Source organism: Zootoca vivipara, chromosome 14 (genome assembly GCF_963506605.1).
Source record: "Zootoca vivipara chromosome 14, rZooViv1.1, whole genome shotgun sequence".
In the NCBI taxonomy this organism is placed as follows: Eukaryota; Metazoa; Chordata; class Lepidosauria; order Squamata; family Lacertidae; genus Zootoca; species Zootoca vivipara.
Genome location: NC_083289.1, coordinates 37,434,328 through 37,461,883, shown reverse-complemented (window position 1 = coordinate 37,461,883; position 27,556 = coordinate 37,434,328). Strand labels below are relative to the sequence as shown.

General features: G+C 45.1%; 1 protein-coding gene across 1 annotated transcript in view; it reads right to left on the bottom strand.

The window, feature by feature from the left end:
- Nucleotides 1-2,645: 2,645 nt before the first annotated feature.
- Nucleotides 2,646-27,556, bottom strand: part of NTN3 (netrin 3) — a 127,249-nt gene continuing 102,338 nt past the window's right edge. The window contains exons 7-8 of the mRNA XM_035131239.2: nt 15,948-16,022; nt 2,646-11,551 (exon numbers count right to left, since the gene is read on the bottom strand). Of these exons, the coding sequence (XP_034987130.1) occupies nt 11,223-11,551; nt 15,948-16,022 (404 nt within the window). The 3' untranslated portion in view covers nt 2,646-11,222. The remainder of the gene's footprint in view (nt 11,552-15,947; nt 16,023-27,556) is intronic.

Here is a 27,556-nt window from a genome sequence, read left to right as displayed (position 1 = left end):
TTGCCAGTCCCAGTCAGGGGGTCTTCAAGGGAAGATGGAAAATTTCACACGTTGAGAGGCGACTCACTGAATCCACCTTGTGGGACGATGCCAGGCTTGTCCCAAGCACCCATAAATCCATGGTTTGTATCTTTCTACAACTGCAGGAGAATCCAGGATTATACTTGATTATACTTGAGATGCTGCTGAACTACAACTCCCATGCTGGCTCAGGCTGATGTGAGTTAGGAGTTCAGAAACATTTTGAAGGCCACATTTTTAGGCCAGGGGTGGCTAAGCTTTCGACCTCCAAATGCTGCTGAACTACATCTCCCATAAACCTTGGCTATTGGCCATGCTGGCTCAGGCTGATGGGAAATACAGGTCCAGCAAAATCTGGTTAGGCTCCTTTGCCTCTGTTAGGCTGTCATTGACACTTCAGTTTGGTGATGTGCAGAATCATAAGAGATCAGTCTCAAATCCAGATTTCTGTTGCTCCAGAGCACAAGAAGGGGAAGAGGGGTAATGAAACCAGGACTTGGAGCTGCAGGCCAGTCCTACCAATTAGAAGGGAAGGAGAAGCCCTGTTTTAATTGGACTGAAATTCACTGCACACAGAAATGCATTCTGTCACAGGGAACCAGCCCTGTAGGCTCTTGCTCCCACCTGTGTTGCCTCATCCACACCTTGTGAAATGTGGAACACTCTGTCAGCATCTCTTCTGTGTCCTCAAAAGCTCAACCGTCATATGTTCGCACAGATGCAGCTTCTTGTAAGCCTTGGTGCTCTTGAGGAAGTATGTAAGAGCAGGGAGAGGTCAACCGTGTGCAAGTTGAGGGACAGGGAAGCATAGTTGAGCCATGAGGTAGCGTCAACTGGGACAAGTTGAGGTCCTATAGCCTTGGTCCCTTTAACCTCATACTCTCCATCACCACAGCACTGGGAAAACACTCACAGAAGGAAGCCAGCAGGTTTTGCCAGATGGCTGACCGCGCTGACCCCAACCATTCCCCCACCTTTAACTCTTCCTTAAGAAAACAAGGAGCAGGCCAACCAATCAGTTTATGGCTTCCTCTTGTTCATCCATGTTCTTTGGCTGTAAACTCCGTCTTGCTTGGCCAGCCTCCTCTATTTTGGCTGGACTGAGGGTAGAGTATTGCTTTTATAGGTGCCTATAAAACGGCCGGTAGAATTTGGATTATTCATGGAGATGGTGCAAAAAGAAAAATTATGAAAACAGGAAGAAGAAGAAGAAGAAGAAGAAGAAGAAGAAGAAGAAGAAGAAGAAGAAGAAGAAGAAGAAGAAGGAGGAGGGACGAAGGAAAGAAAGAAAGAAAGAAAGAAAGAAAGAAAGAAAGAAAGAAAGAAAGAAAGAAAGAAAGAACCAAACTCTTTCCTTGACCCTACAGCTGTGGAGGTAAAGAAAATACAGTATGTGTGGAAACCTCAACAGGTGGCTGGTCTACGTAGAGCAACAGCCATAACCACCCTCAGTTTTGCCCATAATTAGTAAACAGAGAAACAGGAGAATATTCAGTAGTGCTGCCCTTCAGTTTCTCAAAAGTTTTCTTCCCCCTACGATTGAGGCCTCTGTTTTCTGCCTAAATGGTAGGGCACTTCGGAATTTCTTTCAATTTTTAGTAGGTTTGGGATAGGAAATGGGCGACTCTCTCAATTTCTGTTTCTCTCAGTTCCTAATTTTTCCAGTCTTTAGTTCTGCTCTCCACATTTCTACATCAGTTTGCATTTGTTTAAAAAAGCCCTAGTGAAAATCCATCAGCATGTTAGTGCAATTTTTTCCCCATTGCACACATTTTTATATGCAATTTTGTCCAACAAATGCATTTTTTGCAAAGCAATTTCCCCAAACGCCACACTTTCCCCTAATGCCATGTTATTTCCACTAATATATACATCTTAATGCAATCTTTACCCTAGCATTTGTGTTTTTGTACACATTGCTTGGCTGGAGAATACTGTACACATTGCTGAATTCAGAGGAACTCAAATATTGAATGATGGCTATGTTTCAGTTTGCATATTGTTTCAGAAAGTGTGAATTAGGTTTGCCTTTAAATGCAACTGAAATACATGTTCTCCTTCACTACCACCTATGATGCAAGCCTTGGATGTTTAATTATCCAAGTTGCCAGTTAGTTGGAAGAAGAAAATTCAGGCAAGTCAAGTGAGGCTATTAACACCACAGACCAGAATGTGGTTGGTTCACTGGTGCCGTCAGAGCAGGACTTTGGTATGGACACGCAAGGCCACAGCCAGCAGAATGACACTTAAGACTCGAAGGTCTTACTGAGTTTCACTGGGGCCTGTTAATCAGGTCAGTCTACTATGTAGCTCCAATGACTACCCCATCCCATAGCTGCCAAGTCTCCCGTTTTTCATGGGAAACCCCCGTATTTTAAACCGATTCCCGCTGGCAGCCCGGATTGGAAAAAAATCCTGTAAATCCCCCAGATTTCAGTACCTGCCAGGGAGGCTCCTTCTGCGCATGTCTGGACATGCACAGAACTGATTTCGGCTGCTCTCCCCATGTCTGGGCAACAGAAATCGGGCAGAGCAGCACCCGAAGTTGCTTCTATGCATGTCTGGAAGCGACTTCCGGTGCCAGTGCTGCTGATCCCGGATTTTTTAACCGGGAGTTGGAAGGTATGCCCCATCCCCTTATGTTAGGGTATGTTCCCTCTCCCTCTCTCCCTGTCTCAACTGGTTATTTCTTATTTAGCAGGTATACATCTTTGAGAAAAGGAGAAAAACCAAGGGGAAGGGGAAATACACAGCATGGACATGGTAAGTATATAGAAAAGGTGGCATGAGTACAGATTTTACAATATTTTTGATATTGATGATCCATGGAATATTCTCTAATTAAACATTGGATATTTGATACAATTCTTAACCCCCCTCTCTCTTACACATGCATACTCACACACATACACACCTTGCTGGAACAAATGTGTTATAACATACACTTACTAGGCTCTTATAAATTGATCACCTGGAAAAACCCATTAACTTTTTTTTGCATTTCAGATTGAAACATGAAGGAGTTTTTATTTCGGTCATAAAAAAAGAAACATTTTTATTTATTTAATTCTCATAAACAAAGCAGGAGTTCTTTGCAAATGTACAATTACAAACCAGCACTCAACCTCATCTGTAAGCTAATAACATTAGCTTGCGCCCTGTTATTGGAAAGCACAGTTTTTCTCCATCTACTCCTTTGCTGATGGCTCATTCAAGTGATGAAATGGTTACTCCCACAGTAACTTGTCCCATAATTACTGTGCTCTTGAAGTGTGTGGCCCTGGATCGTGTGATAGAAGGATATATGTTTCCATGCAGAGAGAGGTGGCTTGCAAATAGGTTGCATTAACAACCTTAGAACGCATTCTCAAGAACACGTTGTCCTAAATGCTCTCAAATGCGGATTCCGTCCACATGAACCGCTGGAGTAAACGCACCACTATAAATGTCCTAAGGCTGCTGCTCAAAATGTATTGTCTTTTCTGGAATGGATATTCAAGCACAAAAGACGTGCCTACCTTATTAAGTTCTGAATGATGCATTCATGTTTCAAGTATGGCTTTTCTGTATAATAGTGACTGTTTTAGTTGCAGTATAACCAGCAAAGGGTCTTGTAGCATCAGCTTTATTGTAGAATAAACTTTTCAGGGACTTAGATCCCACTTCATTGGATGCATGAAGTGTTACCCGTGTGCATCAACTACACTTTTGAAAAGCTTTAGGAGCAAAAAAAGCTGGTACGATATGATCCATTAGAACAGGCATGTCCAACAGGTAGATCGTGATCTACTGGTAGATCACCGGATGTCTGTGGTAGATCACTGGTAGATGACCGGTTCCCCCCAAAGAAGCTCAACAACTTTGGCTTCCCTTAAAAAAGGGGGGCTTTCCTCCTCCCTAAAAAAAATCTCAACAACTTTGACCTGAACCCCACAAAATGGGGTAGATCACTGCCAGTTTTTAACTCTGTGAGTAGATTGCTGTCTCTTGGGAGTTGGCCACCCCTGCATTAGAACATCATGCACAAGCAGTGGGGGCTGGTGCCCATTGGGACTGGTGGGGCAGAATGCAGACAGCCCAACACTAGGTGGAGCCAGAGCCAATGATAGGTGTGGCCAACTAATTCTAGATTTGCTCCCATCCTCTTTCCTGCTGAGTTCTTCAAGGGCAACCATGTGATTAAGGAGGAGGAGGAAGCTGACAGGTACCACCGCCGCCTGTTGGACTGGTTGTAAGAAGGCAAGAAGCTTGGGGGCGGGCTGGGGGCAGATTGGGATTGGTGTAGCAGGGCCTCACCTGCCTCAGCCTCCACTGTGTGCAAGTCTAACAATATCATGTATACTGAATGCAAACATTCCGTGTGTGACATCTGGTATGCTTGAACAATAGGGCTTTGTAGATGATTTAGAACCCACAAAGAAATAATCCTTGACAAAGAAGCTCCAACAATCTATTTCAAAATATTTCAGTTTTGATGGCTGTCACCTCGTTGACTTGGGAAAATGTCCCTCTGAACAACCAACAAATCTGGAGGTATTTGAAGAGAGGGAAAACTTCCGGGCAGGGATGGAGGAATTAGTCTACTACTCTCAGTCCATGCCATTTTCACATGTGCCATTTCCACAAGGACTTTTGATCCTGTTATTTGCATTAATCTGCAACATTAAAAAAACTTACACAAGTTTGTGTTGAAAATTGTAAATATGTTTGAATGTATTCGCTCTCAAAATACACATTTCAAAATGTTAATTTTACCTCAAAATCAACATTTTAAAATGCTTGTGGGATGGGAGCAGGATTTGAGCCAAGGACTGTGTGACAATATTTGGGGAAAGGTAAAAATCTGACGAGCACCTACATTCAAATCTGCACATTTGATTGGGTGACTCCTTAGTCATCAGATTCCAAAAGCATCCATACTTCTGGATCTATAGACTTAACACACTAAGGCTGTAATCCTATATGCAATCTTCCTGGGAGTAAGATCCCTTGAACCCAATGGGACTTCCTTCTGAGTAGATAGGTTTAGGACTGCACTTTAATTTAATTTGAAAGCTGACATTTAATTATTTCCTTAAAACAAAAAACAAATAAAACACCTCTCATATAAGCCACCCTTCTTAGTAAGACTTTCCCCATCATGACTGTGTTCTTAAGACTGTCACCTTAGCATCCACTGCTCATTTGAAATCCTAGCTGGATTACCAAGAAAGACAGAAACCAAAGCTTTGAAATAAATAGCCTTACTATTTTATCTCTACTGGGATACCCACTTCTTTGCCTTTGGCAGTATACTTCTTAGATCTACAGCCTATATGCAGTGCTGGATTTAGGGTAGTGTGGGAGGTTGCCGAGCTGAGGGGATGCAAATAAGAAATATTTAGGAGGCATGCCAAATTTTGTCCAAGCTCAGGGCACCATATTACCAAAGTCCACCCTTGCTGTATGCCACAGTCAATCTATTACTCTTTGTTCCATTTCTCATTGGCATGGTAAGACTACTCTTGCTGGATTCAGCCACCATTTTAATCTTGTCTAGAGGTGGCTCTCCAGATATTTTGGACTACAACTCCCACCATTCCAGACCAGTGGCTAAGTTAGCTGGGGCTGATGGGAGTTTGAGTACAGCATCATCCTATACCTACTCCAACATTCTATTTACAACAGAGAGAAAGCCAATGTGTCTGGACATAAAGGAAATCTCTTCCCCTAGTTGTTCGTTCTGCTGAGTATTGAGTATTCATAGGTATATTGCTTCTGCACATTTAAAGTGAAGTAGGGTGAGCTATCCTTCTTGCTTTCATGCATTGCAAAGAAGAAATTGTGCCTGAAACACACATTATCATAAGCAAGTGAACATCAACAACATCTTATGAGAAGTAGCATTTATGGTTCGTCAAACAGTGATGCTTTACGCATCATAAAAAAATTATCCAATCTGGCATGGGGGTGAGTAGCAGCAGCGGGTTGTTTTTTTTGGGGGGGGGCTGCATAGGGTGGGCTTTCAACCTCAGGAGGTTCTTTCAGAGCTGTGAAAGGAAATCCTTCCAAGCAGGGGGAGCTGGCTGGCTGAGTTACAGGTATGAGCAAGATGAAAATATGAAGGAGGATGTCACTGCACTAACCAGGAGACTTGGCAACAGGTGTGAGGGGGCTATGAACAAGCACCACCCCATAACTGATCTGGTGTGGTGTCTGCCCACTGAACTTACCAGGGGGCAGAAGGGGGGGGTGCTCCACAGACAAGCTACAGTCATCTTAATTTCTCTAGAATGCCCCTGGACTGTATGTTGATGCCCAGAGGCATTCTGGGAAAATTAAGGTGGTAGTATCTGCAGCTGCTTGGCTTGATGTTTCCTCAAAAATGTGTATGAATTTTTTTAAAATTCCCGCAAACCAAAGGGAGGTGTTGGCATTTGGGCCCTCTAAGATTTGGATGCTATCTCCCTGAACCTCCACTTGCCCCTGCAGCTGACAAAATGGTGGCCTCAGGTGCTTTAGTCATTCCCGATGGGCAATGAGGAGATATGCTCTTCAAGGAAAAAGCTTGGGCAGACCGGACATGGCAATGTTGTGGCCTTATGTTGCCTGGCTCCTATACGAAAGCATTCATGTACCCTGGCTGGACCTGCCTTGCAAGTCATATGGGTAAAACAACAATGAAAGTGCTTAGACTATGCTGAAACAGCAGCCAGATGGCTTTTGAAACTGCTGCTAAAAAGAATTAACATTGGCACTGAGCCAAGGTGCTCATCATCTCATTATGCACTTGTTCAAGCTGATGAAATCATCATTCTTTGCACCAAACAGATGGCAGGATAACCTTGTGTACCTACAAACCCTCTGCAGTGATCCGTTGGTGACTTTAAATAGCAGCTGTTATTAAACCAAAGTACTAAAAACAATGAAAAGGCTGGTTTTAAGAATTGAAAGGCATTGCTATACATGAGATAGACTGTTCTGTTTAAGTGTCTCCGGGCTCCAGAGTTCATATGTCATTATTTTCCCCACTTTCCACATGCAGTTAAATGTTTGGTCCTAAGTGTGCAAATCCTCTGTGACATTGGAGCACTTTCTGTGATGTTGGTGCACTTTCTGTGATGTCAGAAAAGCTGAGCCAATAGCAACCAGTAGGCAGTCATGGCAACACTTCAGGAAAACCCTTCAGTGACATCAGAACCATTGAGCCAATGGAAGCCAGAAGGCAGATGTGACATTGTTGAAGCAAGCCAATGACAAGACATAATGCCTTAGACCTTCTTTGGGGCCCCTGATATCACAGAAAGCTTGCAAGTACAGTGGAACCTCAGTTTACGACTACCTCCGTTTACGAAAACCTCCATTTATGAATGCCGCAGACCCGGAAATGTTTACATCCGGGTTCTGCGGCGTCGGATGCGCAGACACAATCTGCGCAGCTCGTGCATGTGCAAAAGCGATCTGTGCAGCGTGTGCGTGCACAGAAGCGCTCTATTGGTGCTTCGTGCACATGCAGAAGTGTGCCTTCGGTGAGTGAATGCCTCGACGAGCGAACGCCTCCGTGCAACGGATTGCGTTCGCAAACCGAGGTACCACTGTATAGGACTGGCTGGCAATTTCTTAGTCACAGTAAGAAAAGCTTACTGTCTAATCAGAGCAGATGAATTAAGCATCGGATGAGATAGGAACAGACATTAAAAGATCCTTAGCTTGTTTGTGTGCAGCTCTGTGTGTAGGTCTATCTTCTGTTCAGTATTTGGTGGGAATGAGCTGTGCAGCTTACATGTTTTCAACCCATCCAAATTTATATGGCAGTTAGATACAAGATGCGGACATTCCTCGACAGCCAGAAGAGCTAAAAAAAGAGAAGGTTTTGTTGAGGCTGTCATGTTATCCCCAAGTGGTTCCTCAACCAACAACGCCAGCTCTACTATTAGGCAGAGCTTAGTCAAGTCATATTAGGTGCTGGGTGATGGGAGGAGGGGCAGGGAGTGGCGGCAAGGTGTTGAAGGACAACCTGCCCTGTGTCCCCTAAGCCAGCCTGCTCCCCTCAGGAAGACACTGTCCCACTGTCTGTGTCAAAATAAGTCTCAGCTGCTAGTTCAAACAGCTTCTGTATGTTAAAGAGGGTCCACCACCTTGTTGTTTGCTTCAGGTGGCAAATGTCTTGGGGTGGCACTGACCACCAAGAAATGCAAACTTTCCAAGGGCAGGCAGCTCAGGTTCCCAGCAAAAGAACTACAGCAACTGGTAGTCCTGAAAGCCAGGAGGCAGCAAGGCGAGACTGGAAGATGAGCATTAGCCCACCTCACAATTTGCATCTTAGGATGCCCTCCAACTAAGTTCTACTCAGAGACCCACTGAAATGAAAGAGCCTAAGTTAGCCGTGTCCACCGATTTCAATGGGTCTGCTCTGATTAGGACTAGCACTCAATACAACCCTGAGCAAAAACCAGAGCACAAAAGCGGGAAGGAGTCTTGTTTCACTTTAAAGACTAGCAGACTTATTGTGGCTTTAAGTGTTTATGGACCAGAGACCAATACATCAGGTGGAAAAAACAAGCACATACACAAGAGATACCCACACAGAGACACAGAGGTATAAGGGGTGGCAGTGGTGGTCAACAATGAAGCCCAAAGTTGGTGGAAGGCAAAAGGTAGAGTCTCTGACACATTTGCCCCATGTTTACAACCTATTTTCTCTGTTCTAACAGTAGATAGCAAAATTGGAGTAAGGTGCATTATGGGTATTGGGAGAGGGATCCAAAAGGGCACAAAATGGAGATCTTCCCACTACTACTTTTTCAATGACCAATGACTACCACAGCTGCTCCCTGTGGGGATGTGGAATGGGGTGAGCACTTGTCCCCATGCCCCTCCCAGCCTTCCCAAATTCAAACTGAAATTTCTCCACTGAGAACTCTGGGTTCAGCCTTAATCTTAGTCATCTGACAGCTTAAATCAGCCTCCCCCCAACCTACTGCTCTCCAGATTCTTCTTTGTTGTCTTCTTTACTTCAGTGCTTAACAGTCCCAGCCAACACAGTCACCGTAGTCCAGCCACATCTGCAGGCAACCAGGTAAGGCTGGGTTAGAGACATGAATCAACTGAAAATATGTTGAGCATCTGAAAAGGTGCCTACCTATATCACTTGTAAAAACCAAGCTAAACCCTGCAGATAGAAAGTGCTATCTGACATTTCTTCATGTGAGAACGAATGAGAAAGGACTGTTCTAAAAAGGAAGCCCACTGTGACATATGGGTACCACCTGTATTCAGTATTTCAGCTTCACTTTATTTTTAACTTTTAAGCCCCACCCACTTATCCTCTGACCTCGTCCATTTGGAGTCTTGGCCAGGTCTGAAGCCTGTCCTCAGGCTGAAAGGTTTTCCACTCCTGATCTATGAAGAAAGTTTATTTGGGACACTTGCTTTTCTCATATGCAATTTTGTGCAGATTGAATTGATGGCTCAATTAAAACTTATCTGATTGAGCAAGGGAAAATTTATCAGTGTATGTGCGTCAGAGAGACAGAGAGAGCAATGAGGCAATACTTCTCAGCAGACCATCTTCATTTTTGCCTGTCCCTCCCAACAGAGGGCCATTTTGATAAAAATTCTCTGTCGCTATTTCATGAGGGCCTCCACTCCCCCCGCTGTCACCCCAAACCACAAAACCCTGGGACAATGAGACCATCCGGGGCATTATGAAGGGGTACCAGGATGTCATCACAGAAGCTCTGCTCTTGCTGCTCTTGGTGCTTGCAGAACAAAAGAAGGAACCGCGCTGTCCCCCCAAAAAATCCCGATCCCCCCTGAGAATGTTTGAGGAAACACCCCTTTTTCTGCCTCTGTGAACAGGGTGGAGCTTTTTTGGAAGCCATTCCAAACTGATGATAACACCTCCGAGTTCCTGTCACAATCCTACCACAGATCTGTTTAAGGTATCCCAAGGTGGGTTTTCTGTGGGGGTGGGGGGACATTCACACCATACCTTTAAGGCGCTATCATACAACTTTAAACCATTATGTCTTCCCCCAAAGAATTATGGGAGCTGTAATTTCTGAGGGTACTGGGAGTTGTTAGGAGACTTCTAGTTATCTCACAATTCCAGGGTGGTTTAGCAGTCAATCCCTTTTCACAGGAAACTCAGGGAATTGCAGATCTTGGCAGGGGGATAAAAAGGTAAAGGGACCCCTGACCATTAGGTCCAGTCGTGACGGACTCTGGGGTTGCGGCGCTCTTCTCGCGTTATTGGCCGAGGGAGCCGGCGTACAGCTTCCAGGTCATGTGGCCAGCATGACAAAGCTGCTTCTGGTGTACCAGAGCAGCACATGGAAACGCCGTTTACCTTCCCGCTGTAGTGGTACTTATTTATCTACTTGCACTTCGATGTGCTTTCGAACTGCTAGGTTGACAGGAGGGCAGGGGGATAGAGGCCTTCTAATGATACTCAGCACCCATAACAAACTTATAGCTCCAAGATTTCTTGGGCGAAAGCCATGGCTGTTTAAAGTGGCATGATAGTGCTTTAAATGTATGTTGTGAATGTGGCCTGTGTGTGAGAGAGAGAGAGAGAGAAAGAAAGAGAGAGAGAGATTACTGTTAACAGACTTAATACGACTATCTAGGAGTGATTAGTGGGAAGAGGCATCACTTCCTGGAAGTAGGAAGCATAACATGGCAGTAAGGGCAACGATTTGTGGGTGTGCAGATGGGAACACCAGATTGGCTCTGTCGGTGCACATGTGCCGTCCTGACCTCCCCCACCACCTCGCCCCTTCCCAGTAAGTGACAGCTCCTGTGGTTGTCCCTCTGGAATTTGGCAGGATCAGAAAAACACTGTCATTGTTTTGTTTTTGTTTTTTTAAAAAAAGAAAAACAGGGTGGGAATTATGCTCCTGCTCAGAGACATTCTGAGCTGTCTTCTTCCAAGTCTCTTCAGTTCACACCGGCCCCACCAGCCTTCTCCTTCACTTCGCTCCTTGTTAAAGGTTTGTCATTACTGTGTTACTCTTAATAAACTTTTTTTAAAAAAAGACCCATGCACGCAACCCCCACCCCCAAAGAATCATTGCCAAAATATACACTATACACAGGCGAGTCCATCCATTCACATGATATGTATATGTACAGAGTCTCTAGGAACAGTCTGCTGGGTGCAGTGCACAGGGGACGAGAGAGAAGGGAGGCATGTATTAACAGACACGAGCCTAAACCAATCACGGTTTCAAGCACTTCCCCTTTTTCTCCCGCCGCTGCAGTTTCCTGAGCCGCCGAGTCCAGGCATCCCTCCACTGGATCACCAAGCTGTTCTTGTCAGCCATTAGTCCTGGCCGGTCAGTGGGGTTTTCGCTGATCCCCATGACCAAGTACTTCCTGCTGATTTGGATCTTGGGGCATTTGCACGCCAGGTCTTTCATGTGGATCCACAAGAAGTTGTCGCCCCTTTTCACCCGTTCGTCTCTGCACTTGTAGACCGAGAGGATGTTGACAGTGAACTTGGCCCAGTTGGCCACCGTCTCCATGTCTAAGACGTTGACTTGGACAACTGCAGGGCAAGAAAGGAGAGAAAGTGAGGCCACAGGTGGCAAGGAAATGATGCTGAATATGTGAAGCTATGTATTAGAATTAAACTTACAAAGTGTTGTTGAGCAATCATGAGATTTCATAGTCATGCCCCATACATCAGTTTCTTATGCTGTTTCCAAACGAACTGCACCGGCTGCCAGTATTTCACCAAGTGAAGTTGAAAGTCTTATTGTTAGTGCATAAATCCTTAATGGCCCAGGACCAGCTTGCCTGAAGGTTACCTGCCTTGTCCCTTCTAATCTGGCCAGACGACTACAATAATTTGGAGAAGCCCTCCTGACTGTCTCACACTTATCTCTTTATTTGTTTAGTTTCTACACAAATCAAAGCATTTAGCAGCATAGGGGCACAAGCAAAGATGCAACTCTGTTCCTACTAAAGTCAGACAGGTGTGTACAATCCAGACATCTCATTGCCCACCAAAACTGCATTTGTTTTTAGATAATTAGTTTGAATAAATTATTCTGGATTTTATTATTTTATAGTTCGCGGGTGGGACTCAATTGAGTCCCATCAGCAGAAGATCTGAGTGAGAGGAAATGTCCACCTAGCCCACCTTCTTGTTCTCACAGTGACCAAGCAGATGCCCCAATGGGAAGCCCTACTGATGGCTCTTCAACTTTATACAGGGTTTGCACTGACCAGCCCATTAAAGCACAGAGGTGGTCAACGATGCAATAGCATAGCAACCTGCAATTCGCAGTAACTTGTTCTTACTGCATTCATGGTCATATCAGAGGCAAGCATTACAGGTTCCTGAGATTTGCACTCTGAGTCAAGGAATGCAGCTTTGGGTGACCTTCTCAAGGTGGTAGATCATCATCTCCATGTATCTACACCAAACACTCCAAGTGTCCCTATTTTCCAGGGACAGTCACAGATTTACAGATTTACATCCTGGTTTCTAATTTGATCCTGGAATGTCACGCTTTTCCTTAGGTCATCCTTATTTTCATTGGAGAAATGTTGGAGGGTATGCTACACTACTGTTGTTACTAGCTTTTCTGTGCCACAGCATTGCATTTTTTTAAATTATGGGTTTATATGTTTGGTTTATATTGATGCCTTGTAGATCCTGATAGACCAAAAAGCAGGGAACACAAATGTATTTAAATGAACGATCTCTGATCACAATTATCTAAAAGGTTAACTGCCTTTGCCGAAGATCGTTTAAAAGCCAAAACACTTCTCGGCTACCACCCCGTCTCACGTCCATCTTCCCGTTCCCTTCCACCTTGCCAAAAACATCTTTTCTGTCTGAGCCAAGGAGCTCCTGTGGGAGATCAATCACAAACCACAGCCTCTTTTAGGGATCCTCCCTCTGTTCCAAAGAGTGAATGTGCTTCTGTCAGGGTGATTTACAACCTGCTGTCAGGATGTCCCCGAGTCCAAACTTCACACACATCCCATCCCATTCAAACCCTCTCAACCCACACACCTTGCAAAACAAGGGGATTGGGAAGAAGAGAGAGTACTTTTTAACATATTTGGCAGACAGGGAGTGACTGTGGGTTTAGGCAAGGAGGGGAGAGGGTCCAGCAAGTTTTCCTAGTTGTGTGTGTGTGTGCGTGTGTGTGTGTGTGTGTGTGTGTGTGTGTGTGTGTGAGAGAGAGAGAGAGAGAGAGAATTTCAAAGTGGAGAAATAGGGCAAGATCGGCAGTCCCTGAAGCCAGGAGTGGATAACAAGCAAAGGAAACTTGTGGATGCCGTCCCCTACTAATTTTTTTTTGTCATCTTTACCATGTCACTCTCGTTTTGTCCATCCCTGTTTGGAATCTGATCACTGGGAATCAGCAAAACAACTTCACTCGTGTCATATTGCTTGTGTAACAAACAGCAGGGCACTGGTAGGTTTGGATCCACTGAATTCGGTGCAGATCCCACTGGGAAGTGGTTAATCTCCAGGGCCCAATCCTCAGAGCCCTGTAGTTTCTGTAGCAACCATCCCCCCTCCTCTGCCATGACTTTCCACCATAGTCAACTTGAGCCAGCAGGGATATATGGGGAGGAGGGGAGGAGGGGAGTAGTAGTAGTAGTAGTAGTAGTAGTAGTAGTAGTAGTTTGGATTTGATATCCTGCTTTATCACTACCCAAAGGAGTCTCAAAGCGGCTAACATTCTCCTTTCCCTTCCTCTCCCACAACAAACACTCTGTGAGGTGAGTGAGGCTGAGACACTTCAGAGAAGTGTGACTAGCCCAAGGTCACCCAGCAGCAGGGGCGTAGCCAGGATCAAAATTAGGGGGGCAAGGGGCGGGGCCAAGGCACAGGAGAGGGGCCACAGTGGGGCAAGGAAAGCCATGGTCGTTCAGGGGCGAGGGGGCGCCAGGATCAGCCCGAAATCGGGCTGCTCCGACCCCCTCCTCCCCCTCCTCGACAGGCAGGGGCGAGGGGGCACCAGGATCAGCCCGAAATCGGGCTGCTCCGATCCCTCCTCCCCCTCCGCGATCGCCGGGGCGGGTGGAGGGAAAGCTGGCTTTCCCTCCGCCCGCCCCACAGCCAGCCAGGGAGAAGGGAGACGTCCCTTCTAGCAGGCTGGCTGTGGGGCGGGTGGAGGGAAAGCCCCAGAGCCGCGCAAAGCGTTTGGCTGGCTTTCCCTCCACCTGCCCCACAACCAGCCGGCTAGAAGGGACGTCCCCCTTCTCCCTGGCTGGCTGTGGGGCGAGCGGAGGGAAAGCCAGCCAAACACTTTGCGCGGCTCTGGGGCTTTCCCTCCACCCACCCCACAGCCAGCCAGGGAGAAGGGAAACGGCACCGGGTGGCGGCGGGCACCGGGGCAGGCTGGCCAGTGGCCCTGCTTCTGGGGGGGGGGCAACTGCCCCCTCCTGCCCCCCTGCCTACGTTCCATGCCCAGCAGCTGCATGTGGAGGAGCGGAGACGCGAACCCGGTTCACCAGATTACGAGCCTACCGCTCTTAACCACTACACCTTTGGTGTCAGCATTCTGAGCACCCAAAGGCCACACCTGAGCTTGAGATACAGTCTGCATTTGCACAATACATTCGAAACAGTCATACCACATTAAACTGTTATGGCTCCCCAAAAATAATTCTGAGAACTGTAGTTTGTTATGGGTGCTGTGAGCTGTTAGGATACCCCTAGTCCCCTCACAGAGCTACAGTTCCCAAAGTAGCTTAACAGCCAATCTTCTTCTCAGAGAATTTAGCTTTGTGTGGGGGAATAACACAACTCTTGGCACTCTTAACAAACTACAGTTTCCAGGTTTGGGTGTGTGTGTGTCATGATTGCTTAAAGTGGTACAATACTGTTCTAAATGCAGATGGAGTCTAACATATCTAGTAAAAAGGACCTCATGAAGCAAAAGGCAGATTTCAGTGATCTGGTTATTAGTGCCCACACCTCCACCACAGAGGTTTGATCAGCAGCTTGTTCAAAGACCTGAATCAGAAGCCAAATTAGTACTGTATATGGTAATCTGGGCTCTTTCTGACTTACTTAAGGCAGTAGAAGCCAGTCCATTATAACCCAACCGCTATCCTAAGCCACCCCCCCCACCTGCCAGCCTTCCTTCCTGCTTAGAACCAGTCCATCAGGTGGCACTGCCTATCGTCTTCCTCCTCTTTAGTCTCACTGTTGCTGCTGTAGAACTCAGCAGGGAGGAGTATGGAAAAAACAAGAATTAGCTGGCTCTTCCTCTCTGCCGTTGGCTCTGGCACCACCTACTGCCGACCTCCCTGCTTTCCATCCTCCCACTACCAATAGGCAATAGCCACCACCTGTGCAAGATGGTGCCTAAAATTTGTGCTCAGGATCTCATGCAAATTTTATTTAAAATTTTAATAGCGGCTGTAGGCCCCCTGAATAGGAACAGGGATATGGCAATAGGCAAGAAAGGTTATCTGTCTGTTTTGTCTGTGGGGTGTTGAGGGCAGGGGTTTGTTTGGGTAAACAGTGTTGTGCTGTGGCCCCAAACTGATTAAGGGCCCTTTGCTACATCTATTATCTTTAGGTGAGAGAGCTCGAGGTGCTGATCTCATCTAAAGTGGCCCTAACATGTATCAAGAGGACTTCTCAGAGGCGGAGCTAGCTGCTCCCTCACCTGAAGCGGCACACACACTGGGGCGGGGCTGCCCATGGCAAGCGTCCCGGGGGGGGGGCAATGTCAACCCCCTCAGGGATGACACCCAGGGCAAGCTGCCCCCACCACACCTCCCTTCCTCCGCCACTGGGACTTCTGAGCCCAGAGATCTTACAGTCTGCAGCTGGTGCTTCTTAAATACTTATTTGGAAACCACTGACCAGAAGGTAAGGCAAGTTCCCAAATAGGAAATTCCTGGTTTGACCTTTACATTCTGAGAATCCCTTTTGCATTAGAGAAAGGAGAGCTGCTCCTTACCATAATCTTTCTTGCAGTACTTTTTCATGTTAATTTTGTAGTTGCCTTTGGCTGGTTTGCAGTAGGAGTCACAGTCTGCAGGAAAATACAAGGGGAAAATACAATTAGGATGACAACTAAGAAGTCAGCGGGGCGGCAGCAACGTCATAGTGAGGGGTGGACAAAATTATCAATTTCTGTTTCTCATTCTTTCTAGTTATTTCCACAGTTCTCTGTATTGCTGCATCAGTTGGCCTTAAAAAGAATAAAATCCTCATGAAATTTTGCCATCGCCATCTTATTTGTATGCCACCTTTCACAGTTAAAAACAATGCTCAAGGAAGCTTACAACACAACAAGATTTACATAATTAGAAAAGTCATCAATAATAAATAAACCACATCAAAAAAATACACAACCAAATGGAAAACAATTTCCACATAAATCAAAATCTAAAACTAAGAATACTGTACAGCATTAATATCACAGTTTAAAATGACATAGGTAAAAAATAACAGCAATTAAAAACAAACAAAAAAATCCAAAAACATTGCCAACATTTTACTGCTAATTTTTCCTAATAGAAGCATATATATTTTTGGCTCCCACTAGAGATAGATATGGTGCTGGAGGAGACTCTTGAGAGTCCCATGGACTGCAAGAAGAACAAACCTATCCATTCTTCAGGAAATCAGCCCTGAGTGCTCACTGGGAGGACAGATCCTGAAGCTGAGGCTCCAATACTTTGGCCACCTCATGAGAAGAGAAAAGACCCTGATATTGGGAAAGATGGAGGGCACAAGGACCAAACTGCGGGAGGCAGTGCAAGACAGGAGTGCCTGGCGTGCTCTGGTCCATGGGGTCACGAAGAGTCAGACACGACTAAACGACTAAACAACAAAAGAGATAGTAATGGCCGCCAACTAGGATGGCTTTAAAACAGGATTACACAAATTCACGGAGGATACAGTTTCAATGGCTGCTACCTATGATGACTATGTTCTGCCTCCATTGTGGGAGCCAATATGCTTTTGAATGCCAGTTGCTGGGAATCTCATGTGAAGAGAACATTGTTGCGCTCAAGTCCTGCTTATGGGGTTCCCATAATGGTCATCTGGTTGGCTATTGTGAGAACAGGATGCTGGACTAGATGGGGCTTTGGTGTGATCCAACAAGGCTCTTCCTATGTTCTTAGGTTTAAATGCCAATGTTCCATGCCCCCCCCACCATTCCCCATTCCCTCAGCACCCATGGGATTGGGAGTACAGTGGTACCTTGGTTTACAACCATAATCCATTCCGGAGGTCCGTTTGTAAATCAAAACAGGTTGTAACCCAAGGCATGCTTTTGTCAATGGGGCCTCCAAAGTTTTTTTGTTCGTAATACAAAAAATGGGTTGTAATCTAAAAAAAGTTCGCAAAACGGGGCACATACTTCCTGGTTTGACATATTTGTAATTGAAAATGTATGCAAACCAAGGCGTATGCAAACCAAGGTACCACTGTAAAAGGAAATTTCTGCTTTGGACCCCAGTCATGCTAGGTCAAATGCCCTTGTAGTTGAGACTACACAGTATTAATTAAACAAGCAAGCAAGCAAGCAAGCAAGCAAACAAACAAACAAACAAACAAATGATATTTGGAGACATTATTATTTAGAAGTTCAGCTTGTAAAACCCATTGAGCTTCAACAAAAGCTCTTCAGACCGCCGAAATGCAGTCTTTAGGGTGATGTTCAACTAAGTTTTTCTTCAGAGTGGACCCAACGAAACATGACTAAGTTAGCTCCATTAATTTCAGTTGGTCTACTTATTTGAAAACCACCCTTCATTTTTAGTTATAAAAGCAAACAATCTTAAACTGTTGGCATGAAGTAGGAGCCAAATAAAATGAAAAGGAGTACCCAGCTTTTGCTTGATTTTTAATCATTCTCTTGACTTCCTGCACTAAACTTTCATTAAAAATAGTATAATTTGAAAGCCTCGTCATCAGCTCATTCCCTTGCCATAGCAAGGATAGTTCATCAGTTGCTCTGGTGTTTTGACAGACAACATCACCTCTGAATAAAGTTCCACAATGGCAGTCCATCACAATGCATATAGCTAAGTGCTTCTAAGCTGGAGCTCATCTGGGAAAGCAAGCTTGTGGAACACTTTCCCGCCTCTCTGCCTTGACAACAGGAGAGCAAGGAAAATTTAGCATGCTTCTGCTTGCAACAGCCTTCCTGATGTGGGCCCTGCTGCCTCACCCACAAGGTGGGAATTAAGGAGGCAGTGGTTTTGGTCCCATCCTATGTTTGTCGCAACCAGTGCCGCTTCTGTTCTGCTGCAGTTCAGCTTCTGCTAAAACCTACATTACTCTATTCACTATCCAATATGGCCGAAATGAATTACGTCATTAACTCAATTGCATTTCAGTGGAAGCAAAGTATGTATCAAAGTATCATGTATCAAAAGCAAAGTAGGAAATTATCTAATTATTTATGCAACATTTGTGGACTAAAAAATCCCACCACAACAGTGACTATTGCTTGTATTCACTTGCGTGGTTTGCGTTTCTGTCCTTGGGTGAACATGTGAAATGTTACAGGCACCTGGCATTAAACAGCCTGTCCATGTCAGGATCCAAACTCCCCTCCTTTCTTGGCCAACCCCAAACCTCCCCTCCCTCCCTCCCTCCCCCCATAAACATTATTTTAGTAATAAAAAGCAGCGCAACAGAGACATTTCCTCCCCCTTATCCTCCCCCCACAATTCCCTGTCGCCTATCCTTTGAATGTCTCAATTTGCCTCTCTTCAAAGGTTCCGCTTCTTTGGCTGTGCTTCACCCCTCCCATCTTTTTTCTAAACCCCATTTTTCTTCCTTCTTTTCTTCCTCTCTCTCGGGTTCCTTGGCCAGCTTGGCTGTGGCTGGCACCACCTCCTCTGGGACGGCTGGCACCACCTCCTCTGGGATGGGGGACACAGTCAATGAATTTCCCTTTCGGGGTTTTCTTTCTTTTCTTTTTTTGGTGCTTGTGAATTGCCAGAGGCTTTGGAGAAAGAAACTTTGCGGGGGGGGGGGGAGAGAGAGAGAAAATGCACTTATCTACATACCCACAACCTCTTGGGCATGCCAACTTTGTTGAGGAGAAAGGGCAGAGTCCCAGCAAGAAATGCGGACCCAGCTGGGCCTCGGCTGCTCTTGCCATTTCCACTTTGCTCCCTTTTTTCATCCCGGTTTTTATGCTGCCTGCTCCAAATTTGTCTTTGCTAAAAACCACTCAGCATGGAGCTAATTCTGCCCCAAAGCAGAGTGAGCAAAGCTATACAATCCAGACTGCCCCTTTCCCACCTCGGCCAGGCCTGCAACGGCCAGCCCTTTGTTTGCTTTGTTTTCCACTCCCAGCTCCTGCTTTCATGGGGCAAAAGTGCCGAGCCAAATGCCAGTGAGCTGGATGACGGTAGCTGGATCAGTGCACTGCCTTTTCTCCCTCCCTCATTCTCTCATAGCAGTTTCCCCCTCTTGCCTCTTTTAAGGGATGCAGCTGAGTAGCAAAGCAACTGCTTTGCATGCACAAGGTCCCAGGTTCAATTCCCAGCATCTCCTGGTAGGGCAGGGGAAAGACCCACATCGAAAATCCTGGAGAGCTGCTGCCATTCAGCATAGATGATGCTGAACTAGATGGTCCAAAAAGTTGACTGCCCCCTCCCCATAATCCACCTGTCACCATCAAGATCTTTTGAAGTAGTGCCCAGAGATTTGGAAAGTGAGATTAAAAAAAGAGGGGGAGGAAGGTGGGGAGAGAGAAAGATGAGGGGGAACGAAATGTTTTCTTTTAAAAGCATTAATTGGGGCAGTCCAAAAGTCATAATCCTCCACTCACACACACTCCTCCTCTGTTTGAAGAAGTGCTCAGAGATTTGGAAAATCTGATTGACAGAGAGATGGGGGAGTTGAGGCACAGAATCCTGTGAGGCTGACTATCTTTCAGCAGGCCCACCTACAGTACCTTCAAAGTGGTGCAAGCTTTCCAAGTTCTACAGAAGTCTTTGTACAGCAAAGTGGCAACGGGGCACAAGTTGTTGCTGTCTTTGAAACTCCTGGTTGGGACAGTGAACTACCAGCTCCTTGCTTCTGTTTCAGACTTTGGCTGTTTCTTTGATATGGCCAGGAAAGAAAGAGTGGCTGAGTTCCAGTTCCTGTTGACCTACTCCATGAGATTCTCACAGTCCCTGAATAGACCTGATTGCTGCTGCTTACTCAGCCACTATGCCAAACCCCTCATTCTAGCCCAGCCACTGCATGTAGAGCTCCTTTGATATGGTCAGTCTTAGCTGGAGTGAAAAAAAGCTTTGCGATGACCCAACAAGGAGGGCCTCATGGCCCTCCTGTGGGTCCCAACCCACTGGTTGAAGACCTATGTTTTAGAGAAGCATTGTCAGGCCTGTTAAAACCAACAATTATATCCTTCCTCCTTTTGATTTAAAAAACTTAGTGCTGTTGCCTACATAGGGAGTCCCCCAAGAATCTAGAAACCACTTGGTCTTTTAAATGGCCTTGGACCAGAGATTGCCATTTGAATTAGAGGATTCCTTCATGAGGACTGTCCTCCATAAAGTAAGGAGGCCTGCCCACACGGCCCTACAACAAGATGTTCTTCTGACAGGGGGTAGGAGAATGAGACGGTTTATGGAAGACAGTAAATGCAGCTTCAGAGTCATTTTGTCGGGAAGAAGTTAATCTCGCCACAGAAAGGATCCACGTTATCACAAATGAGAATACGTCTATTCATATCCACCAAGTCATTGATAAATGAGTTGATACATTCGTGGCGCCCTTGAGCTGTGGGCTGCTACAGCATGATCAGGACAAGGGAACGTGTCTAGCATAAATAAAGCCTAAGTGAAGAGCATAAGAAAGGGGCTGTAGGCACTGCAAAGGCGAGGTTATGTTTTGTTGAGTCTCCATTTGCTATGACTAAAATTTTTCTTTTGAACGGCTGACTATATTTGGAGTTACAAAGATAGTTGCTTAGTCTAGTTTTGCAGGGAGAGGGAGAAGTTCCGAGCCAAAGACGCCCAGATAGAGAAACCATTTTTCATCGTTTTTATTTTGCATGTCTCTGAAGCGGCAGAAGATGTGGGTGTCATCAAACAGATTTCAGAGCCCACAGCAGCAGTGGGGTGGGGGGGCACCTTTTGAAGCCTGAGGGCCCCCTTCCCTTCTGGGCAAACTCCAGGAGCGACACATGCCAGAGGCAGAAGTAGGCAGAGCAACAGGTTTACTCTCACAACCCTCTCTGTCCACACAAGCAAAAAGCATCACCAGAGTTCAAGGACGCATTATAGCCCAGGAGAAACACACCAGTTGCCCTCCATGAAGAGATATCTCATAAACTAAAAGTATCTATAACGGCCAGATTTTACTTCTTGCATGAATATTGAGGCACATGGTCAGTACCACTTGTATATGCAAACATGTGACTCAATGAATGCCTTATGGAACCTTTATTCTCAATAAAGATGGAATTCCCAGGAGAATAAGGTAAAGGTAAAGGACCCCTGGATGGTTAAGTCCAGTCAAAGGCGACTTTGGGGTTGCTGCACTCACCTTGCTTTCAGGCTGAGGGAGCCGGCATTTGTCCACAGACAGCTTTCTGGGTCATATGACCAGCATGACTAAACTGCTTCTGGTGCAACGGAACACCGTGACGGAAGCCAGAGTGCATGGAAACACCTTTTACCTTCCCACTGCAGTGGTACCTATTTATCTACTTGCACTTTGACGTGCTTTCGAACTGCTAGGTTGGCAGGAGCTGGGACAGAGGAAGGCGAGCTCACCCTGTTGTGGGGATTTGAACTGCCGACCTTCTGATCAGCAAGAGGCTCAGTGGTTTAAACCACAGTGCCACCCGTGTCCCTAGTGAATAATACATTTATTTCTATAGAACTTTATTCTTTGTAAAGACAATATTTGTAGGCGTTAATATTTTATTATCCCTTTGAAGCTGCATTGTATCTCTGAACTTTTGTCCTTCCAGGCTGTGTTGCTTTGTGGTTTATATTTCTGGATCTTTGTTTTATTTCTTTTTGTTACGTTTTCACTTTTTAACACACACACACACACACACACACACACACACACACACATGAGTAAAGTATTAAATATATAAAAAAGACACAAAGAGGGTGCAAAGCAGGACTGGTGCTGGGACTTGGGGTGGGAGCTTGGGGAGAGTCCCAAAAGGCAGACAAAAAGGACTGGAGGGCCACATCTAGCCTCTGGACCTGAGGTTCTCCATCTCTGCTGTAGTAGAGTATTTGTCCAGATACAGCAGCTTCCTAGGACCACAGTAAACTGTGACCTAAATCGCCTCCTTTTGGATTTGCCAAAGCTGGAAAGTGTGCACAGGTACTGTCAGAACTCCCTGCTCGAAGGAAGATGTGCAGAAGGTTAGAAAGAGGGAGCAGGAGAAAGACAGACCTGGCAGTTGAAATGGTTCTTTCAGAAACCAAAAGACCAAGCCAAACTGACTTGCCAGCAATTCAAATTGAAGAGACGGTGCCAGAACTCTTTGTGACCATAAATCTTTGTCCCTGTTTTGTATAGTTTTTTTAAGTGCCACAAGATGTAAACTAATCTGCTCAGTTAGAAAAACATGGGTTTTTAAATATATATATGGGGAAATATATATATGGGGCAATCTTTGGCAAAGGGTTTCAGTGGGGGGGGGATTCTTAAAAGGACTGGAAATTATTACAATGATTATTTATAAAAGCTATAAAAATCCCCCCGTGAGTGTAAAGTCTGCACCACCCCCTCCTCTCCCCCAATCCAGAGCTCTGCATTGCCTTCCTATTCACACCCTCTCACCAGAAATGAGCGAGTCTTCCCAACAGACAGCAGGAACGTGGCAGCGAGGAACATAGATGGTCCTGACAAGAAGGATGACTACAATCGCAAGGACAGTTGAGGGAGTGGGGATCAGGATCGGTGAATTACTTTCACCTGCTACAAGAGAACCAGGGCTTCACTTGAGCCTACCAGCACCAAGGTAGGCTCTCCATCCCTGCTTTCAGTATGAGGCCTTTGCCCCTGAACTTCTTGTGTCAGATTTTCCACATAGTTCAGGAATAGCTCTCAAGTTATCTGTTGGACTCCAACTCCCATCAGCTCCAGTCTGCATGACAGATTGTCAGAGATGATGGCACTTGTAGTCTAGCAACATTTGGAAGCACCATGTTGGCTGTCCCTGATGCATTTCTGTCCAACTCTCCTGCAGAAGAAGACTGTACAACTGAATAAAAAAGCAGAAGCAGGCAAGTCTCCCGTGCACCTGTCAAATGCCTTCTGTGCCACCATTCAATAATGATAATGGTGGAACATAGAGCCCCTGTGGACTACAGTACCTATCAGCTCTAGCCAGCAAGGCCAATGGTCAGGGGTGGCAGTCCTGCATCCCAGCCAAACTCCAGCAGCAAAGGTCACGACTGACTGGGTTTTGTGATTCTACAACTGTACTGTGCAACCACAGAATTTGGTAACTGGCGCTACCGTATATAGCAGGCATCCTCAAACCTCGGCCCTCCAGATGTTTTGGACTACAATTCCCACCATCCCTGACCACTGGTCCTGTTAGCTAGGGATCATGGGAGTAGGGATCATGGGATAGGGATCATGCCTATCACTATGGCTTATTTTCGGGGTATGGCTTATTTTCAGAGAAACATGGTAGTCAAAGGCCCATACATAAACTATCAAGCACTGGTTACAGGTAGGTAGCCGTGTTGGTCTGGATCGAAGTAAAAAAAAAAAAAAATCCTTCAGTAGCACCTTAAAGACCAACTAAGTTTTTATTTTGGTATGAGCTTTCGTGTGCATGCACACTTCTTCAGATACCACTGCAATATACATTGAGAGTTCCTTGTGAAGAAGGATACTTTGGAAGTACTAACTTTGGAAGGTCAACTTCACGTATCTTGACAGACAGGAGACAAGCCACACCATCAAATTTCTGTTGTAGCCTGCCTCTTTCTGTGACGCTTGCTCATATGATGCTTTGGGGTGACCTTTGGCTATGGGGTTGGGAAATTTCTGAAGTCTTTAAAAGTTGTCACACACTTTTGTTCTGGGTCATCACTCTGTTGCAACAGAAAATAAAGACCTGCCTTGCATTCTTCAACTGGTTCCTGCCTCTAGTCATTCTTCTCCAGCTGATAATGAACTTTGGGGATACTGGGCTGTAAAAGCCAACTCCATTCCCCCCTCTTATATCAGTATCAATCCTTGGCTCTCAGGTTCTCTATTCTAAGAACGCAAGAACCCTGCTGGGTGAGGCCGAAAGACTCATCTAGTCCAGCATCCTGTTCTCAGTGATCTTCAGCAACTAGTATTCAATATCATACCTTTACTTCCTTCATTTAGGTGCTAAAAAGCAGCTCCGTGTGTGTGTGTTTGTGTGCTGTGGAGGGGGGGAGGCAATAGAGACCAGGAAAATCGCATGGGGAGAAAGGGTTAACCCCCTTCTCTAGTTGCAAAGTTCTAGATGGGTGGCATCGGCTCCGGTTTCATTTACTATTAAAAACAATGACCCATGGATCTCTTAATGTCATCTCGTGTGGGTTTAGTCCCAAGGCCCTCCTTTTTAGGAAGAGCTTTTTTTGAGCAGCTTACTAGAGCTGGCTATGTCTTATAGTGATACTTCAAGCTGCTGTTTTATTTGTCTTTGGTGGCTGTTCCATTTCTCTGTTTATAAAGTTTGTATGTATTTTATCTTAGTGGACTGTAATAAGCCTTTGGCCGGGAATCAGGATCTAAAAATGAACAGGGTCTAAAAATGAATAATAAAATATAAATTAAAGATACGGGAGCCCTGCTCTCTCCCCATCTACCTCTCTCCCTCTGTGTTGGCTATGTCCACACGTAGACTAACCATAGAAGACCATCTTCCAAACTGGGTTGCTTGCAAACCGACTTGACTTGTTTTAAGATAAAACATTTGCCAAAATAATGTGATCTTTGTGTGTATTTTTAAAAAGGCACATTGCTGTGGAATTGGGATGGAAAAGACTCACGAATGAACAGAGATGGTATGTTTTTGAATACAGTACCAGTTGCTGGGGGTCACAAGTAGGGTAGATGCAGGGCTTCTTTTTTCAGCCAGAGCTCAGTTTTGGCACCTCTCAGGTGGATGCCATTACCAGTGCTTTTTTTCCTTTAAAAATGTTTAGGGGTACTCTCATTTTCCTACTCATATTGAAATACTGCCCCTCAATGAGGCCAAACTTAGATTCACAAAATGTTTAGGGGTATGCGTACCCCTGCGTGCCCCGAGAGAAAAAAGCACTGGCCATTACCATTCTAAGAGAAAAGAGAGGAGTTTATGGTGAGTTTTTTTTTCTTGAAAAACAGAACTGGGTAGAAGGTTGTTGCATTCAGGTTCTGCTTGCAGATTTCCCATTAGGTCATCTGGCTGGCCACTGTGAAAACTCGATGCTGGACTCTTTCTCTTTTTGTGCTCCAGAGCTTTCCCTGTGAAAACCTGCTCTTTACCACTGAATCAGAGCAAATGGGAATCCGTGGAAACCACAAATTGCCATTTGTTCCAATTCAGCAGTAAAGAGCAGGTTTTCATGGGGAAATTTCCAGAGCAAAAAGAGTGCTTGGACACGGAGCTTCAAAGGCTGAACCTGTGCCTGGAAAGCATGGGGCAAAATGTAAGTGTGGATAAGCCCTGCCTCTCGCATGCCTGGAAGGAGGACGGAGATGTATGGTGTGTTCAGAAACCTCTGCTTTTTGCATGTCTGGAATGCAACCTACTGTACAAAGGTAAAGGTTGCAGCCATTGGCTCTGTGCATTCTTGATTCTGGCTCTACCCACCACTGGGATGCGGCCCCCAGAAATTTGTCCATGAGGAAATGTTCCCCACTTTTGTGCTGTAGAGATGAGTGCTAAGAAGGAAGGAGAAGGATGAGGGAGGGAGAAATGGTCTGGGATTTGGAAAGGAGGAAGGAAGAAAAGGGGGAATGGAAAAATGGAAAGAATGTGATCAAAGGGGAAGGAAGGAAGGAATTCAATCCAGGATTTGGAAAGGAAGGATGTTGAAAAGGAAGGAAAAAAGACTATGAGAGCAAAACAAGGGGGGAGGAAAGAAAGAAAGAAAGAAAGAAAGAAAGAAAGAAAGAAAGAAAGAAAGAAAGAAAGAAAGAAAGAAAAAGGTCTAATGATTTTCAAAACTCAGTTAATAAAAATATGCCTATGAAAGGCAGGAAATAGTTTGGGGAATTAGTAACGTAAGGAACTTTTTTTTTTTTTTAAAAAAAGGCTCAGTTTTGTGCAGTGTACCCTTCTCAGGCTGTAAAATTAATTTCACTCCACATTTCTGTGAAGTGCAGAAAGAGAAAACGGAAAAAGAGCAACCAAAATTCATCTGATGTGGCCGGAGGTTGAGGGTAGTAATAGTTTTCCATGCAAGACAGTTTGAGGCTGGTGTGTTCACATGTATTCCAAGTATTCCAAGTTCCAAGTATTATATGGAATCCCTTGATCCTTGGGTATTTGAAAATACTTGCTCAACCATACATCTGAAAAATGCTCCCTGAATTGTTTTGGGGATGAATCTAGGGTGAGATGGGTTAATTGCTCTGTTTCAGGGGCCACATTTCAAGGCAACGGGATCCCCAGAGAATGCTGAGCTTTGCTAGGGAGATTAAGAATTTTAGGTTTTCTTTGGTTTTACATACTGTACTTTTATTCAGACTTCTATAATTTCTATTTTATTTTATTATGAGATTTTATTTCATTTTAGTCACTCTAATATTTGCTAAGAGCAATAACCCCTCCCTCTTAAAGGACAAGGTGTGATTTGCCCAGGAAATTCAGCTTTCTATGTTTGTTCATTCTGTAGTTTTTTTCTGGCGCCCTCCTTGTGGAACGCACTCCCATCAGATGTCATGGAGATAAAGAACTACACAACTTTTAGAAGACATCTGAAGGCAGCCCTGTACTGGGCAGTTTGTAAAATGTTTGATGTTATATCATGCTTTTAGACATGTTGGAAGCTGCTCAGATTGGCTGGGGCAACCAAGCCAGATGGGTGGGGTATAAATAATAAAATTATTATATTTATTTCTGCTACCTTGTCTCACTGTTATATTGTTAAACTCTGCATTGCAGTGCTCTAAGGACTAGAAACAAAGGAATCTGAATGTCTCTCATACAAATCAATTCTGAAAGAAGGAGAAGGACCTGGCATTGTGCAAACCAGGGATGTGGAACCTCTGGCCCTCCAGATGTGGTTGGGCTTCCATTCCCATCAGCTTTAGACAGCATGGCCAATGGTTAGCAAGTGTGCAGGGCCAGATTAACCATTAAGCAAAATAAGCATGTGCTTAGGGTATCAAGGGAAGGGGGGCAGCACAGAAATTTTCAGTTGCTGGATTTTTAACATGGTTGGTCATGAATTGCTCAGTTGAGCATTCATTTTCTCAGCAGAAGTATATAAAAAAAACCCATGCAACAAGGCTGACTGCCTGCCTTATCTCTACTGAGTATAGAAGCAGATGGGTTACGTAAGATTAGTCTTGAGGATCTGTTCAAAGACTTTCGTATGGTTTCATTTTAAAAAATAAAATATTATTTTGTGGTTT